Genomic DNA, 12,563 nt, shown 5'->3' on the forward strand with positions numbered 1-12,563 from the left:
GGTTTAGGTTCACGAGGGAACTTTATTTGAAAACCGGAAACAAACTCGTCATGTGACGTCTGTCATATGATTCCAGATCTAGTCAGGTGCTCCGCTGCCTTCTGCTCGATTGTAGGTTGATCCAGTGCCGGCAGATCGGGGAAATTGAGGGGAATCGAGTTACCCTCTCTCTGTCGTTATCGGGTTAGTCACGTGACATTGTGTCAGATGCACGACAGAGACGAAATGTGTCATGTGATCGGGCCGTGGCGAAACCATGGGAAAATGGCGTCGTAGAAGTGGTAAGGTAGAGTGGGAGTCGAGACTCGTTTTGGTGACACGGCCTGACTGGGCTGATCAGCACTCGTTTGACTCGCCCAAAATTGTTTCATCGGAAGCACCATGACACGATACCGTAGTGTTTTGAATCTAATTTTCGTGTTAACTATCACTGCTCAGATTTCACCGTTGTACGCGAACAACGCGGTGCCTGTACTAATATGGGGTGGTGCGGGCTCCGATTCAGAAAGACATTCGATAAATCCGTTCATGATAACGACTCGCACAGAATTCGAGTCTTTCCTACACGAGAAACTGGAGGGCTTGCCTCCTGTGGTATTCTTCGTGACACATAATCTGTGTGTCGAGGATTTAACCAAGCACAAACAGGTTAGTGCACGGGCGAAAGCTCCCAAAAATTCTTTACTCGAACTTCCGAAAAATAATGCTTTTTCTTTTAGCTTCTTCACTGGATTGTCACTGGCGACTCGTATTATTATTTCCCCGCAGTCGAATCTGCAGTTAACGTTATCGAAGATTTGCCTTCTTTTAGTACAATCTACGGAAAGTATTCAAATGCTACATCCAAAGTGCAATTGATGTACACGCCAATCAGCAGTTTAGACTTTGTACAGGAGATATATGATACACTGAAGGAAACTAGTCCTAATCTCACAGCTATTCTTACAGGAATGGTGTGTTATTATGGACAATCCAACCGCGTCAAAAGAGAAGCTAACAGCAATGCCACCAGTCCTTTCACCGTGAAGACAGAACAAACGCTTTTGTATGCCAGCGAACCTCTGCAGTTGAAGGTAACTGCAGAAATATCATTTTCCTAAAACTGGTTAGGTATAATTGTATAATACGTTTGTGTTATAGATTCCAGAGATGGAAAATGTTATCGAGCTTCCACTGTCGTATACGGGCAAAGAAGAAGTGCACGATGATGAGCTAATATTAAATCTACAGTTCGCAGCAGATTCTGAGATAGTTAAACATACACTCTCCTTTAAATTTGAAAATGCATCCGGCTACTACTATCTCAGAACAGTCAATTACGCGTATCTGATGAAAAACGGTAGCAATAGTTTAAATCATAGCTTAACACCGAACACAAATATTGTCTTTCCATCAAAATTTTCGTACCATTGTTCGCAAAATATTGTCTTCAAGGAAAATGATAGTTATTTCTTAACTGTTAAGGATTTCCAAGTAGAACTGTTTAATAACAAAGATTCGTCTAGAGAGCCAAAATTTGACAGCACGTATGATTGCGTTGGTTTTGTTACAATTCCAATTTGGACTGGACTATTTGTTGCCACTATATTAAGTTTCATTATGATCTGGGGTATTACCATGCTTATGGATATTCGTATTATGGACAGATTCGATGATCCCAAAGGGAAAATGATCATAGTCTCAACTTTAGAATGATGTGTTAAATTAAAGCTAGTGAAATGAACGTTCTTCTGTAAATATATAACATAAATAGTAACCACCCAATTAATTGTTATACCGTTAGTTCCATACTCATGTGTCGTACATACATATACATATATATATATAATTATATCGGTGAAAGCCATTGGTAAATACATTCTGAAAATATTGATTTCTTTTCAAGTCTGTTCAGATATAATTTCTATTTTTTCGTTCGATCTAATAACATTTCGCTACAGAAAGATATCTAACCATTCCAATTACCTAACATTATGTATTTTTTCAGTATTTGTATATTTGATGCGTGCGATATCTTGTAATATTTTCAAGTCAGTTTATAATTTCTAGTGAATTGTTTTATATCAAACAGAAAAGATGCAATATCGTGTATCGATAGATAATTACATCATTGCATCTTTCGTTTAAACAAAAAACGACAGTCTTTTGATATATTAATAGTTGATCGAAAGAAGTTGAAGTTTACGAATACGTTCACAGGGATGCCGTTTGTGTATTATATTTATAGGGTGTTACATGTTGAAGATAAGAGTTAGTACACACATATATGTATATACATATATATATATTTATAGATACGTACAAATTCATATAATATAATAATACATACATGCATATAGTTCTTTAGCAATTTTATTGATTTCGTAAATCTTTCTCGTTCTTACCATGAAATTGTAAAAATGTTTTACGAGACCGTATTATAAACTTATAATATAAAAAAATGTATTATACAAAACTGTGTATGATTCTATTGATCTCTAGCGCAATACCTAGGTTTTACATGCCGGAATCTCCACTCCGTGTATTACCAGGAACACCATGGAGTAGGGTGGCAAAATAATCATTTCTGTAGGTTCTAGTATCAAAGGCCAGAACGATGGTAAACTCCCATCGGGTTGCAATTTCAATGTTTTACCATTCATCTTTATAAATCTGAAAAGAAACTTGTACAGAATATTGTAATGCATTTTGTACCCTTGTAATCAATCGTGTTCGTATACCTCGATTGAAGATGATCAGATGTAAGCGCGTAAAAGAAGATTTTAGCACCCTTGCGAAGTATGGGAAGGATCCCATGAATGATTATTTTAGTAGGAATTTCGTATATATTGACTCCGTATATTGTGAATGCCGAGACTCTGTTGATTAATGCTTTCTCAGGGGTACAGTGTGCATAGAGCCGTATGCCGCTCAAATCGTTCGGCGATGATATCTTCAAAACTCTCTCCGACACAAACTGTTTATAAACAACGCTAACCCACCAGTCTGGATTCGGTATCAAATCTGGTCCCACCATAGCATAATTACCACCGAATAGCGACTGTCTGGTGACAACGTTTACGCCCGTGCTAGCGCTGTACCCTAATTTATCGAGCCACAGAAATCCGGCCACAAATCTATCCGACAATTCCGGCGCGCCTCCGCCATACGCCGTACTGGTTTCTGCTGTAATTGACACGTTCATAGACTTACAGAAATTACGAAATAATTGCCGATAGATAATATGTTATACGAAATTTATGTAATCACATACATAACCACATCAGAATATCCTTCCCCGATAATGCAATGGCCTCCTGCATAGATCTAATTTGTTCTGGTAAATAATTAAATGTAGAAACATTAATAAAATCCGCGACCTGAGCTTCTCTCCCATTCAGATAATACTGGTGCCAGGTAACATAGTTCACGCTGTCTTTATCGTTCTTTAGAAACGTTTCAGCATAATTTTCTCCCGTACGTTTAACATCCCCTATATGGTTCACTTCTGGACCAACAAGGATGCTTGCATTGTATCCTTGTTGATTTAGCAACAGTCTTAATTGATAATAATCATTTGCGAGTTGCGTCGCACTCACTCTTCTATTAAACACATGATAAAATGAATTTGGTTCTGCAATTACATTTCGAATGTAATTAGAAGACACGGGTAAATACGATTATTATTGGTTGTGATATTTTAGCTTAATTTTACCATTTCCTAATTGCCAATCCAACTTCATACCATTCTCCTTGGCAAATGAGATTATATTCCTGGCATTTATATCACTCCACTTATCGTTTTCATCTCTAATTAGTACATTTAAATCGAAAATCATGCGTAGATTCGATTTCGTTGCGAAACTGTATAAATTTTCGAAATCTACGTCGGTAATTGTAAAGTTACTTATATTATCACCATCCACCGGACTGATCCTTGTTGCATTAATTATCTGCATTGTCTGTAATTCAGAGATATGCGTGAATTGCAAAAATTAATGTATAAACTGTATTGATATTTTTTTAATTATAAATATGGAAAACCTGATTGAAGAATAGACAGTCTGAGGATGTGCCGCCTACGCGAACGTAAGCGGGTGCAAGATGCCGGGCTAAGTTAATAAACTTTTCATTTTTAATTGGAAGATTTTCCATATCACGCAGTAAAGATGTATCGAGTCCAAAAGATAAAAATTTGTCTGACACGACATATTGTGGTGAACGTTTCAAATTCAAGTAACACACGTGGATGTTGTTCGTTTCGTTGATCGCATTGTTAAAATTCCATGCCGACAATATTAAAAATATTATACAAAATCCCAGTATAAATAAACTCAAAACAGGGCATAGCGAGGTATCTGAAATTCAGAAAGAAAGAAATGTATCAGTATTTGTATTCAAAGTTGAATTTGAATTTTCAAGCATGCGCACTACGTCGCGCAATATGGCGGTAATCTCGCACACCGGTAAAATAAATTTAATATAAAAAAAGAAAACACGCGACACATGCCTTGCACAGTTCTAACTGCGAATTTGTACGTCGTAACATAATTTACTTCAAATAAGTTAAGAGTGTGACGATTTACCATTAATTGGAACAGTTACTTACGAATACGAACTTCGCCAAGATTCTCGTACTGGTTCTTCCCCCGTTCGTTGATTTTAAAGTAGCTCATAATTGTCTCCGATTTTCTGAATGATTTCAGAAATATTCTTATTTAATTGTTCTTACTCTGCGTAAAAGAGAGACACGTTGGTTAAGCAATGTCACTTCTGTTTATAGCAACCGCCGATAAGAAAATGAATGTAAATTGTGCATGTAACAGGGCCGAATTCGCGATGAAAAGCGCCCAAATCGATTCAAACATGTACACAAAAATTTTCTTTAATCTTGGAAATTTTGTTGTAGAATGCAAAAAAAATTACTTTATTACGTGTAAATTTTCTTTTCGCAACGTTACATCCAGGTTGCAATTTTCCCGCATCGAATCGACCTGTACAATGATTATATTTTTTCTGCCTGGCAACTGCAATAATTATGAAGATAACGTATCTAATTAGACTCTTCGTAATCTACATTCAGAAAAGTTTAATGGCAAGGTACCTTTTGGAGATATTTGACCAGGACCCGAGTCTAAGCTAGAACTGGATGACTGAAAGAATACAGACTTACGTCGGTGTTTGGCAAGGCGATTACGATAAGACAAACTGCGACGACGTTTCTGTCTTTTAAATAGTTGTTGTTTCGATTCCGAGCTGCTTAATTCATTCTCGGCCCAAAATGATTTATCGCTATCGTCCGATGCCGGTAGCATTAACTCTGAAGACTTGCATAGGTATATGATCGTTTAAATGAAAGATAATATTGCGTACATGAGTATATCACTAAAACAACTTACTATTCCTACACGTTTCCCGTGTTGAAAACACGAGCTATTTCTAATGTCTGGTCGAATCAATGTACCAAAAGACACTGCAGAATAAAATGACTGGTGGTCATAACCTTCGTCATCTTCGGAGCTATGCACCATTTTGCGAACGTCACCACTAGCGTAATAACCCATCGCTCTTCTTATTTAGATTTTCGAAAATATAATCGTAACACGTTGTTCTTGTAAATTAGTTGCTTATGTTTCTGTTAAACTTGTAAATTTGTAAATGAATTGGGGCTCCAAAATAATTTAAATGCTGTTGAGAGCCATTTGGAATAGTAGGTTTTTTTTTGTTGTGTCAGTGCAGTTCCCACTGCTTTTCAAATTTTCATTCGTGTATAGAATAGGCACAGATATTTTGTTGTTCAAAATGTTTTTATTACATTTTTGTCGAAGCAAAAACATATATTTCAGTGAGGTCTCATTTTTGTTAAGCAATCAATTATAAATGGAGATATTAAATTCACTGTACATTTACAATACCACAACAGTATGTCATAAAAACAAATGAAATCAGTTTTATACGATCAATGTAGAATATAGTCTTTTATTCTTCACTGTTATGAGAAAGTAATGGAATAGAATCGAAGTCATTGTTTCTTTTTATACACATTAAAGCGTCTTTCGCGTCCAACATTTTCCTTTACTGCCAGCAAGACAGACCCGTCTTGCATTTCGTTTCCTCCGAACAGTTCCTTGGAACTTCAATGTTAACCACACACACCTACACGAGCAAGAAACCCTAATCGTTCTCTGATTTTCTACGTTTTTTCGAACGTGGGCTATCCGTGTCATGCGGGCTCGGTGTAATGTGACTTCTTTTCCTTTTTATACTACTTTCGCTAGCCTCGCTGCTACTGCTTGCTGCAGTTCTTGTTTCTCTTCTGAGTGTCCCCTCTCCCGTAACTTGCATCAATATCTAGAAGGAGAATCAAATAATATTCATTATTAATAACAATAATCACATTTAACATGCACCGCATTTAGCTAGGTTTATATACCTGCATATGCTGTAGGCATTCCTCCTGCATCGAAACTGCCATTTTATAAACAAAAGTATCGTGTTTATTGTACATAATTGCATTTTGAAACATTAGCATGACGTCGCGTTGGAAGTGTATTGTAGACCTAATCGTGCCGTTGTCTATATTCTTTTTAATCGTTGATAAGTCCATTGGTCTAAAGATTACTGAATGATAGCCTGGTGCTTGATCTTCCGTAATGGGTCTCAGAAATACAGATGCATACTTATGCGTGGCAAGACGACTATAAACTAACATAACTGCCTTCTTCCACGCTCTATAATCCGCACCTTCCCCGGTACCTTCGTTCTCTGGTTCACTGTCGATAGATGCATTCTGTTTCTTGGAGTAAGTTTTCATAGCACGCCCTCCGCTTAATTTGCTCAACGACGATTCTTCTTCGTCTAATTCAACAGTATCCTCACCGGCGCTCGCTATCGATTCTGTTTCCTTTTTTACATTCTGCTCGCTGTCTATGATCTTCTTGTCTTCTTTTTCTTCTTTTATATCTTCCTTCTTTATTTCCAACATAGTAACACTCTCTAACCGAATTTTAGACTCTTCCTCCATTTTAGATTCCTCGAATGTTTCTTCTTTTTTAATAATAGGAACATCGTTTTCGGATTTAATAGGCTCCGCGAATTCTTGCTTCGATATTTCGACTTCTTCCGGAGACACCAGTTGGCTAGAATCTTCCACGATGGCCGTTTCTTCTATTTCCTCTTCCTTAATTTCGATGTCTTGTAAAAGAGAGCTGGTCGTATCTTCCGAAGAATCCTTTGTGTCTTCCTTCTTGAATTCATCCGTATAAATCTCTAGAGTTTCTTCCATGTGTTCTTCTTGAGATTTGTCTGGCGACTGTTCGCTCACTTCGATGATAGTTTTTTCTTTAATTACAATCAGAGGATCCTCTTTAAACGACTCGACCGACTCTGCGCTTTCGATTGTATTCTCTATGATCTGCTCCTCCGTTATTTTCTTCTTATCTTCCGTGCTATGCTCACTTTCATCGTCTTCTAAAATCAGACTAATATCCTGGGACTTTTCAGTGTCCTCAGTGCTGGGAAGATCATTTGTTACCTCAGACGAAACGCTAACCACTTCTGCCGATGGAACATCTTGCTGTTCACCTGTAATTTTAGCAAGATGCATTTCTAGTTGATCTAATTCCATACTCCCCTTATTATCTAGCTCTTCAGAAGACTCTCTCTGTAGTTTATCGCTAGGTGATTCTTTAGTCTCTGATACAACAACCTCCGTTTCCTCCTCCTCCTCTATCTCATCTTCTACCATATCATCTAGCTCTTTCATAGGTATTTTGGAGTCAGTATCCTCAGCATCCACGTTTGATGCAGAATCCATAGCATCCAATTCCTCGGCTATTTGTTTCTCTTCCAGCGGTGCATCTTTGCTACTTTCACCGTCGTTTGCCTCCAACTCGGGAACAAGTTCATCAGGTACTGCCACCCTTTCGTGACTTGTAGATTCTTCGGATTTTGGTTGTTCGGACGTACTGGATACAGTCTCGGATATTTCAGTAACAATAACTTTAGGCTCTTGCGGTTCAATAGCAACTGTACCTATGATTTCAGCTATGTTCGACGTGCTGGAATCAATTTCTTCGATAGCCATCTCACTCTCCGGTGAATTAGAGAGCGACACAACTTCGTCCACATCTCGAGGCTCTGGTCGTTCCGTAACTACTGGGACTTCTTGAATTTGGGGTACAGTGAGAGTATTAACTGTTGTAGTAGTTGTGTCTAGAGTCTGCGGGCTCCCAGTTATTTCTTCCTTTATTAATTCCTCTATATCTCCAATAATCTCGTTAATTTCATCTTTGTCTATTACGTCCGCCATGATATCTTTACGTATCACATCGTCTATATTGTCTATTATCTGTACCATACTCTCCGTGACCGGAATATTCGGTGGATTAATTGCAAGCGATTGAACGGGAACTGGTGTCTCATTTTGAATCGTTACTTGATGAACAGGTTGCGTCTGTAGAGTATGAACTTCGGTAGGCACGTTTTGTTGCGGTAAGATGGTCGAGGTTGACTGTAAATTTGGTAGAGGACCTCGTTGTGCGTTTGTAGGCATTTCAAGTAACATAGACAGAGTTGGTGCACCAACCGATGGTCTTTCTGGTGGTGCGTTTGTAATTGTTGTGGAAACTAGTTGATGCAGTTGTGGGGAAACACTCTGCGCCAATTGGGAGCTTGGGACCTTAGGGCTGGAGCCAAGTAGACTCGTAATCGTAGGAGAGCTTGCTTGCGCCGTTGTAGTCGATGTTTGAATTTGCGTGGTGGGACTCGGCGATTTCAATAAACTTGTTAATAAAGGCGATCTTCCACCTTTACCCTTCTTCTCGTCCTCGTCAGTTGTTTCTGTCGTTTCTTGAAGTTCTAATGAAGTGTCTGTGGATCTACGTTGACTGATAGAGGACGTTCCTTGTGGCGAATTCAATTCCTGCTTTTGTTGTCGTTTGGCTAGCCATGCCGAATGCGCCCTGGCTTTTTGTTCTTGTTCTCGTTCTTCCTGCTCGATGCTGAGCCACATCTTTTGTAATTTATCTTCCGAAATAGCTCCAGTCTTCAACATATTCATTTCAGCTTTAAGTTTTTGATACTCTTCCCTTTGGTCAGCCAATCTTTGCCCCAATTCTGCTATCCTCTCCTGCGTCAGCTTTCTAACTATGGATTCGCCAGTTGTTTCTCCGCTCTCCCTCTTCTTTCTTTTCGGAGCATCCGCATTTTCCAATAAGTAGGCATATTGACTGGCGCAAGATTTTTGTGAAAACCAATCGGGCGGCCTTAATGTCTCTTTCTCAACGATCGCCTTCAGAGACCGTGACACGCTCATCCAATTTTGATCACCAGATTTCATCACGCTAGATGCTAAACATAGCTGCTCTCGGGTACTCCAATTGTCATAGGTCCGTTTCAGTTTTAATCCTACAAACAAATATTGTAATAGTCAGCATAAATAAGGAAAAAAACATAGCGATTTTGTGAATAATTTTGATGTAACAATTTCTACCAGGGTAGTAACAGTTTGAATCATCAGCTTGTTGTTTACATTGTATAGGTTAAAAAACGGCGTTGGCTTATTCTGTTTTATTATACACAAAAATGGAAATAATGACCATACTTAATCTTCGTTAGCAACGGGAAACGTTCGTGGCATGATGCTGCTATAATATGTGATCGTTTAAACGTGTAAGAGACGTGTATTAAAGTTAAATAGTTTTCTTAACCTCTAAATTAGATATAAAAGTAAATAATTCGGAAACTTACTGTCCTGTACCGATGTCATTTTTTCGAGCAACAATTTGATCCTTTCTTTAATATACACGCACAAACATCGGAGGTTGTAGATAAATTATCATGAATTTATTCGTTGCTGATCCTTTGTATATGAATCATGATAGATGTACTTAGATACGCAGTACGCACTGTTCCCTTCCAATGGAACATGGAACGCGTGGACAGCTGATTTCAAATCGAGAAGCAGGGAATATAAGAAACAGGAACTGTAATGGCGGATCCCAAGTAAGCTGTCAAAGAATGGTGCATTATAGTTTTGGTTCAATTCATCGATAGTCAAATGTAATTAATCTGGAACCGAGTGAAAACTTCGTTAATATGTATCCAGTATGTGAAATCGTTGGATTATCGATACGGTTGATGTAAATTGTACATGTACATATATATATACATATATATATATATATAGCTGAAAGCGCGAGTGTGTTGTACATTGTACATACCATCCAATACCTTCTAAAACTGTTTTTACTTTACAATGATGAATAACCGAAGGCGAACAAATAACTTTACATATGTTAGCTCGTGCGTAAAGTATATGATATTTATGCTCAATTTTGTTTTCTGGGTAAGTCAGTTTCTCACATCTTTGATACCTCAATCAATTTCCTTTAATTGTTCTAAGCAGCATCTTTGCAATCATCTCTCCAGATTATTAGGTCGTCCCATAAGTTGGGCCATATTTTGGCAACAAGTGTAAAACAGTAGTATTTACACTTAATTTTAATCATTGATGTATTAACCATTGTTTCCAATAGCTTCTCTCCGTCACTAATAAATTTTTTACATCCATTTTCAAGAAAATTTTGCATTGTCTGATCTCATTCTTTAACCCTTTGCGATTAAAAACAATTTCTACATTACTAAATGTTTTTGTGTTTAATAAATTGCTAAAATATACATTATTTCATAAGGATAAAATAGAAAAGGTCATATGTAACAAAAATATTTTATATCAGATAAAATGTCTAAATTCTGGAGGTAAAACAGCTTCGAGTGCATAGAATTAAACTTATGGAAGGACGTAGTACTTCAAAACTTGGAGAGAGGGTTAACTACAGGGTAATATAATCTCATATACAATAATCTGTTATACAGTTATTTGGAGGATTGTTAATCGGAGTAGGCTTGTACGCATTTGTGGACAAATGGCAAGCCACTGGATCTGTTAGAGTGGAGAACGTGTACGATGTGGTCCTGAATATTTCTCTTGTAATGGTCATTGCAGGAGGAGTAGTCTTTGTTGTTAGTTTCGCTGGATGTGTTGGAGCACTACGTGAAAATACATGTCTTCTGAAATTTGTTAGTAGTATTACAAACATGTTGAGTATGTGCTTTTATAGACAGTTAATACATTTTTATCTTATTGCAGTATTCGCTGTGTCTGCTGGTGTTCTTTCTCCTTGAAATGGGTGTAGCAATTGTTGGTTTTGTCTTTCCACATACGTTGCAATCGTTGTTAGAAGAATCGTTCACAGATAAGATTATACAGACGTATAGAGAAGACCCTGATCTACAGAACTTTATTGACTTTGGCCAACAAGAAGTAAGGAGAGACAAGATCTTTTACAATTATACATTGTGAGGATCAATAACATCTATTATATGAACATTTGTATGTTTAGTTTCGTTGTTGTGGTTTGAGCCAAGAAGGATACTTGGACTGGGGAAAAAACGAATACTTTAATTGCTCCAGTCCTAGTGTGGAACGATGTGGTGTGCCGTTCTCTTGTTGTATCAACGCTACAGACATATCGGTATGCTCATTTCTATTATTCGTACCTTCAAATTGCAATCATAGATCATAAATAGACAAAAAAGGCGAATTTTTATGCAAAATAAAGTTTTCTACATTCATTGATAATGATGATACATTGATTTTATGTTTCGCCTACTAGTTTTTGTCATAAATGCATAAAATCCGTAGTCTAATAATGAAGATGCAGAGGATTAAGATGTCTTTGAAATTTTCAGAGTGGTCTCGTGAATATAATGTGTGGGTACAAAGTTCAGATGTTCCCAGTCTCTGAAGCAGGCAAAAAGGTGTGGACCAGTGGATGCATTGAAATTGTAAGAAGTTGGGCAGAGCGAAATTTGTATACGATAGCTGGTATCGCTTTGGGCATAGCCCTTAGTCAGCTGTTCGTGATTTATCTTGCCAAAACGCTAGAAGGTCAAATTGAATTACAAAAATCTCGCTGGCATTCCTGAGCTTGACTTCAGGCCACCTACCGCTACCAGATTCATTGCCCTCCCAGCTGGCAGGTGGCCAGTGGCCGTACAAGAGGCCAAGATGTTGAAACGCACGTAAACGTTCGAATGACATTACTCGTTCTTTTCGCGATCTTTGTATACATACTATGCATTCTGTTCTTGATCAGGCTTGTTCTGTATTTCAAAAATTATTTTCATATATATTTAAACAAAGGCTAGCCGCCTTTACTTACAGACTTTCTTTGTTATAGCAAACAAGTTTTTGTTCTTTTTTCTTTCATCGTTCTTATTAAATCGTTGAATACTCTAGCCATATACATATATTTATATTCTTTTCTTTTTTTTTTGACAAAATTTTATTTATATGGCAACAAACTGGTCACGTTAATTCATTAAAAAAAATGTGATCCAAGTCCGAGTCTTCGGTTGCACATGAATTTGCATTTACAGAAACCACTTGCATTTGGATAGAAGTTTTTTAGTTGATATGTAAGATTAATCAAAGATATTGCAGCGAGTGAATGCCAAGGTAATTGATTTAATATTAATGTGCAATAATTATTCATGTATGATTTTCGGAAAAAATATCC

The 12,563-nt window shown here is 37.4% G+C and overlaps 4 protein-coding genes across 7 annotated transcripts; 2 read left to right on the top strand and 2 right to left on the bottom strand.

Moving 5' to 3' along the window:
* The first annotated feature begins 223 nt into the window (after window positions 1-223).
* Window positions 224-1,768, top strand: LOC143357757 (uncharacterized). Its single transcript, XM_076794345.1, has 3 exons — window positions 224-648; window positions 720-1,073; window positions 1,141-1,768. Exons 1-3 carry the CDS (start codon window positions 382-384, stop codon window positions 1,693-1,695), a joined length of 1,176 nt encoding a protein of 391 aa, XP_076650460.1. The 5' UTR covers window positions 224-381; the 3' UTR covers window positions 1,696-1,768.
* Window positions 1,769-2,336: 568 nt separating this feature from the next.
* Window positions 2,337-5,512, bottom strand: LOC143357755 (heparanase). 4 transcript variants are annotated; one of them, XM_076794342.1, is made up of 7 exons: window positions 5,379-5,512; window positions 4,589-4,712; window positions 4,024-4,337; window positions 3,695-3,941; window positions 3,254-3,613; window positions 2,721-3,165; window positions 2,337-2,652 (listed from the first exon to the last, which is right to left on the bottom strand). In XM_076794342.1, the coding sequence occupies exons 2-7, from the start codon at window positions 4,653-4,655 to the stop codon at window positions 2,490-2,492; spliced, it is 1,596 nt and encodes a 531-aa protein (XP_076650457.1). In that variant the 5' UTR covers window positions 4,656-4,712; window positions 5,379-5,512; the 3' UTR covers window positions 2,337-2,489. The 4 variants fall into 4 exon arrangements, with proteins under 4 accessions (XP_076650457.1, XP_076650455.1, XP_076650458.1 ...); XM_076794340.1 differs by lacking the exon at window positions 5,379-5,512 and adding an exon at window positions 5,153-5,292; XM_076794343.1 differs by lacking the exon at window positions 5,379-5,512 and adding an exon at window positions 5,084-5,182.
* Window positions 5,513-5,676: 164 nt separating this feature from the next.
* Window positions 5,677-9,893, bottom strand: Brd8 (Bromodomain containing 8). The gene is made up of 3 exons (XM_076794331.1): window positions 9,730-9,893; window positions 6,413-9,387; window positions 5,677-6,330 (listed from the first exon to the last, which is right to left on the bottom strand). The coding sequence occupies exons 1-3, from the start codon at window positions 9,746-9,748 to the stop codon at window positions 6,154-6,156; spliced, it is 3,171 nt and encodes a 1,056-aa protein (XP_076650446.1). The 5' UTR covers window positions 9,749-9,893; the 3' UTR covers window positions 5,677-6,153.
* Window positions 9,894-9,957: 64 nt separating this feature from the next.
* Window positions 9,958-12,207, top strand: LOC143357759 (tetraspanin-33). The gene is made up of 5 exons (XM_076794351.1): window positions 9,958-10,327; window positions 10,858-11,061; window positions 11,132-11,305; window positions 11,385-11,516; window positions 11,734-12,207. Exons 1-5 carry the CDS (start codon window positions 10,238-10,240, stop codon window positions 11,968-11,970), a joined length of 837 nt encoding a protein of 278 aa, XP_076650466.1. The 5' UTR covers window positions 9,958-10,237; the 3' UTR covers window positions 11,971-12,207.
* The last annotated feature ends 356 nt before the right edge of the window (window positions 12,208-12,563 follow it).

Source organism: Halictus rubicundus, chromosome 10 (genome assembly GCF_050948215.1).
Source record: "Halictus rubicundus isolate RS-2024b chromosome 10, iyHalRubi1_principal, whole genome shotgun sequence".
In the NCBI taxonomy this organism is placed as follows: Eukaryota; Metazoa; Arthropoda; class Insecta; order Hymenoptera; family Halictidae; genus Halictus; species Halictus rubicundus.

Excerpts from the sequence above, each read along its gene's own strand:
- LOC143357757 (XM_076794345.1), top strand. The coding sequence starts at position 382 with ATGACACGATACCGTAGTGTTTTGAATCTAATTTTCGTGTTAACTATC. Across the intron at positions 649-719 it reads ATTTAACCAAGCACAAACAG|CTTCTTCACTGGATTGTCAC; the intron begins GTTAGTGCACGG and ends TTTTTCTTTTAG. Across the intron at positions 1,074-1,140 it reads GCGAACCTCTGCAGTTGAAG|ATTCCAGAGATGGAAAATGT; the intron begins GTAACTGCAGAA and ends TTTGTGTTATAG.
- LOC143357759 (XM_076794351.1), top strand. The coding sequence starts at position 10,238 with ATGATGAATAACCGAAGGCGAACAAATAACTTTACATATGTTAGCTCG. Across the intron at positions 10,328-10,857 it reads TGCTCAATTTTGTTTTCTGG|TTATTTGGAGGATTGTTAAT; the intron begins GTAAGTCAGTTT and ends TCTGTTATACAG. Across the intron at positions 11,517-11,733 it reads TCAACGCTACAGACATATCG|AGTGGTCTCGTGAATATAAT; the intron begins GTATGCTCATTT and ends TGAAATTTTCAG.
- Brd8 (XM_076794331.1), bottom strand. Across the intron at positions 6,331-6,412 it reads AATGCCTACAGCATATGCAG|ATATTGATGCAAGTTACGGG; the intron begins GTATATAAACCT and ends TTCTCCTTCTAG.
- LOC143357755 (XM_076794342.1), bottom strand. The coding sequence starts at position 4,655 with ATGAGCTACTTTAAAATCAACGAACGGGGGAAGAACCAGTACGAGAAT. Across the intron at positions 4,338-4,588 it reads TCTTGGCGAAGTTCGTATTC|ATACCTCGCTATGCCCTGTT; the intron begins GTAAGTAACTGT and ends TCTGAATTTCAG. Across the intron at positions 3,166-3,253 it reads GGATATTCTGATGTGGTTAT|CAGAAACCAGTACGGCGTAT; the intron begins GTATGTGATTAC and ends TGTCAATTACAG.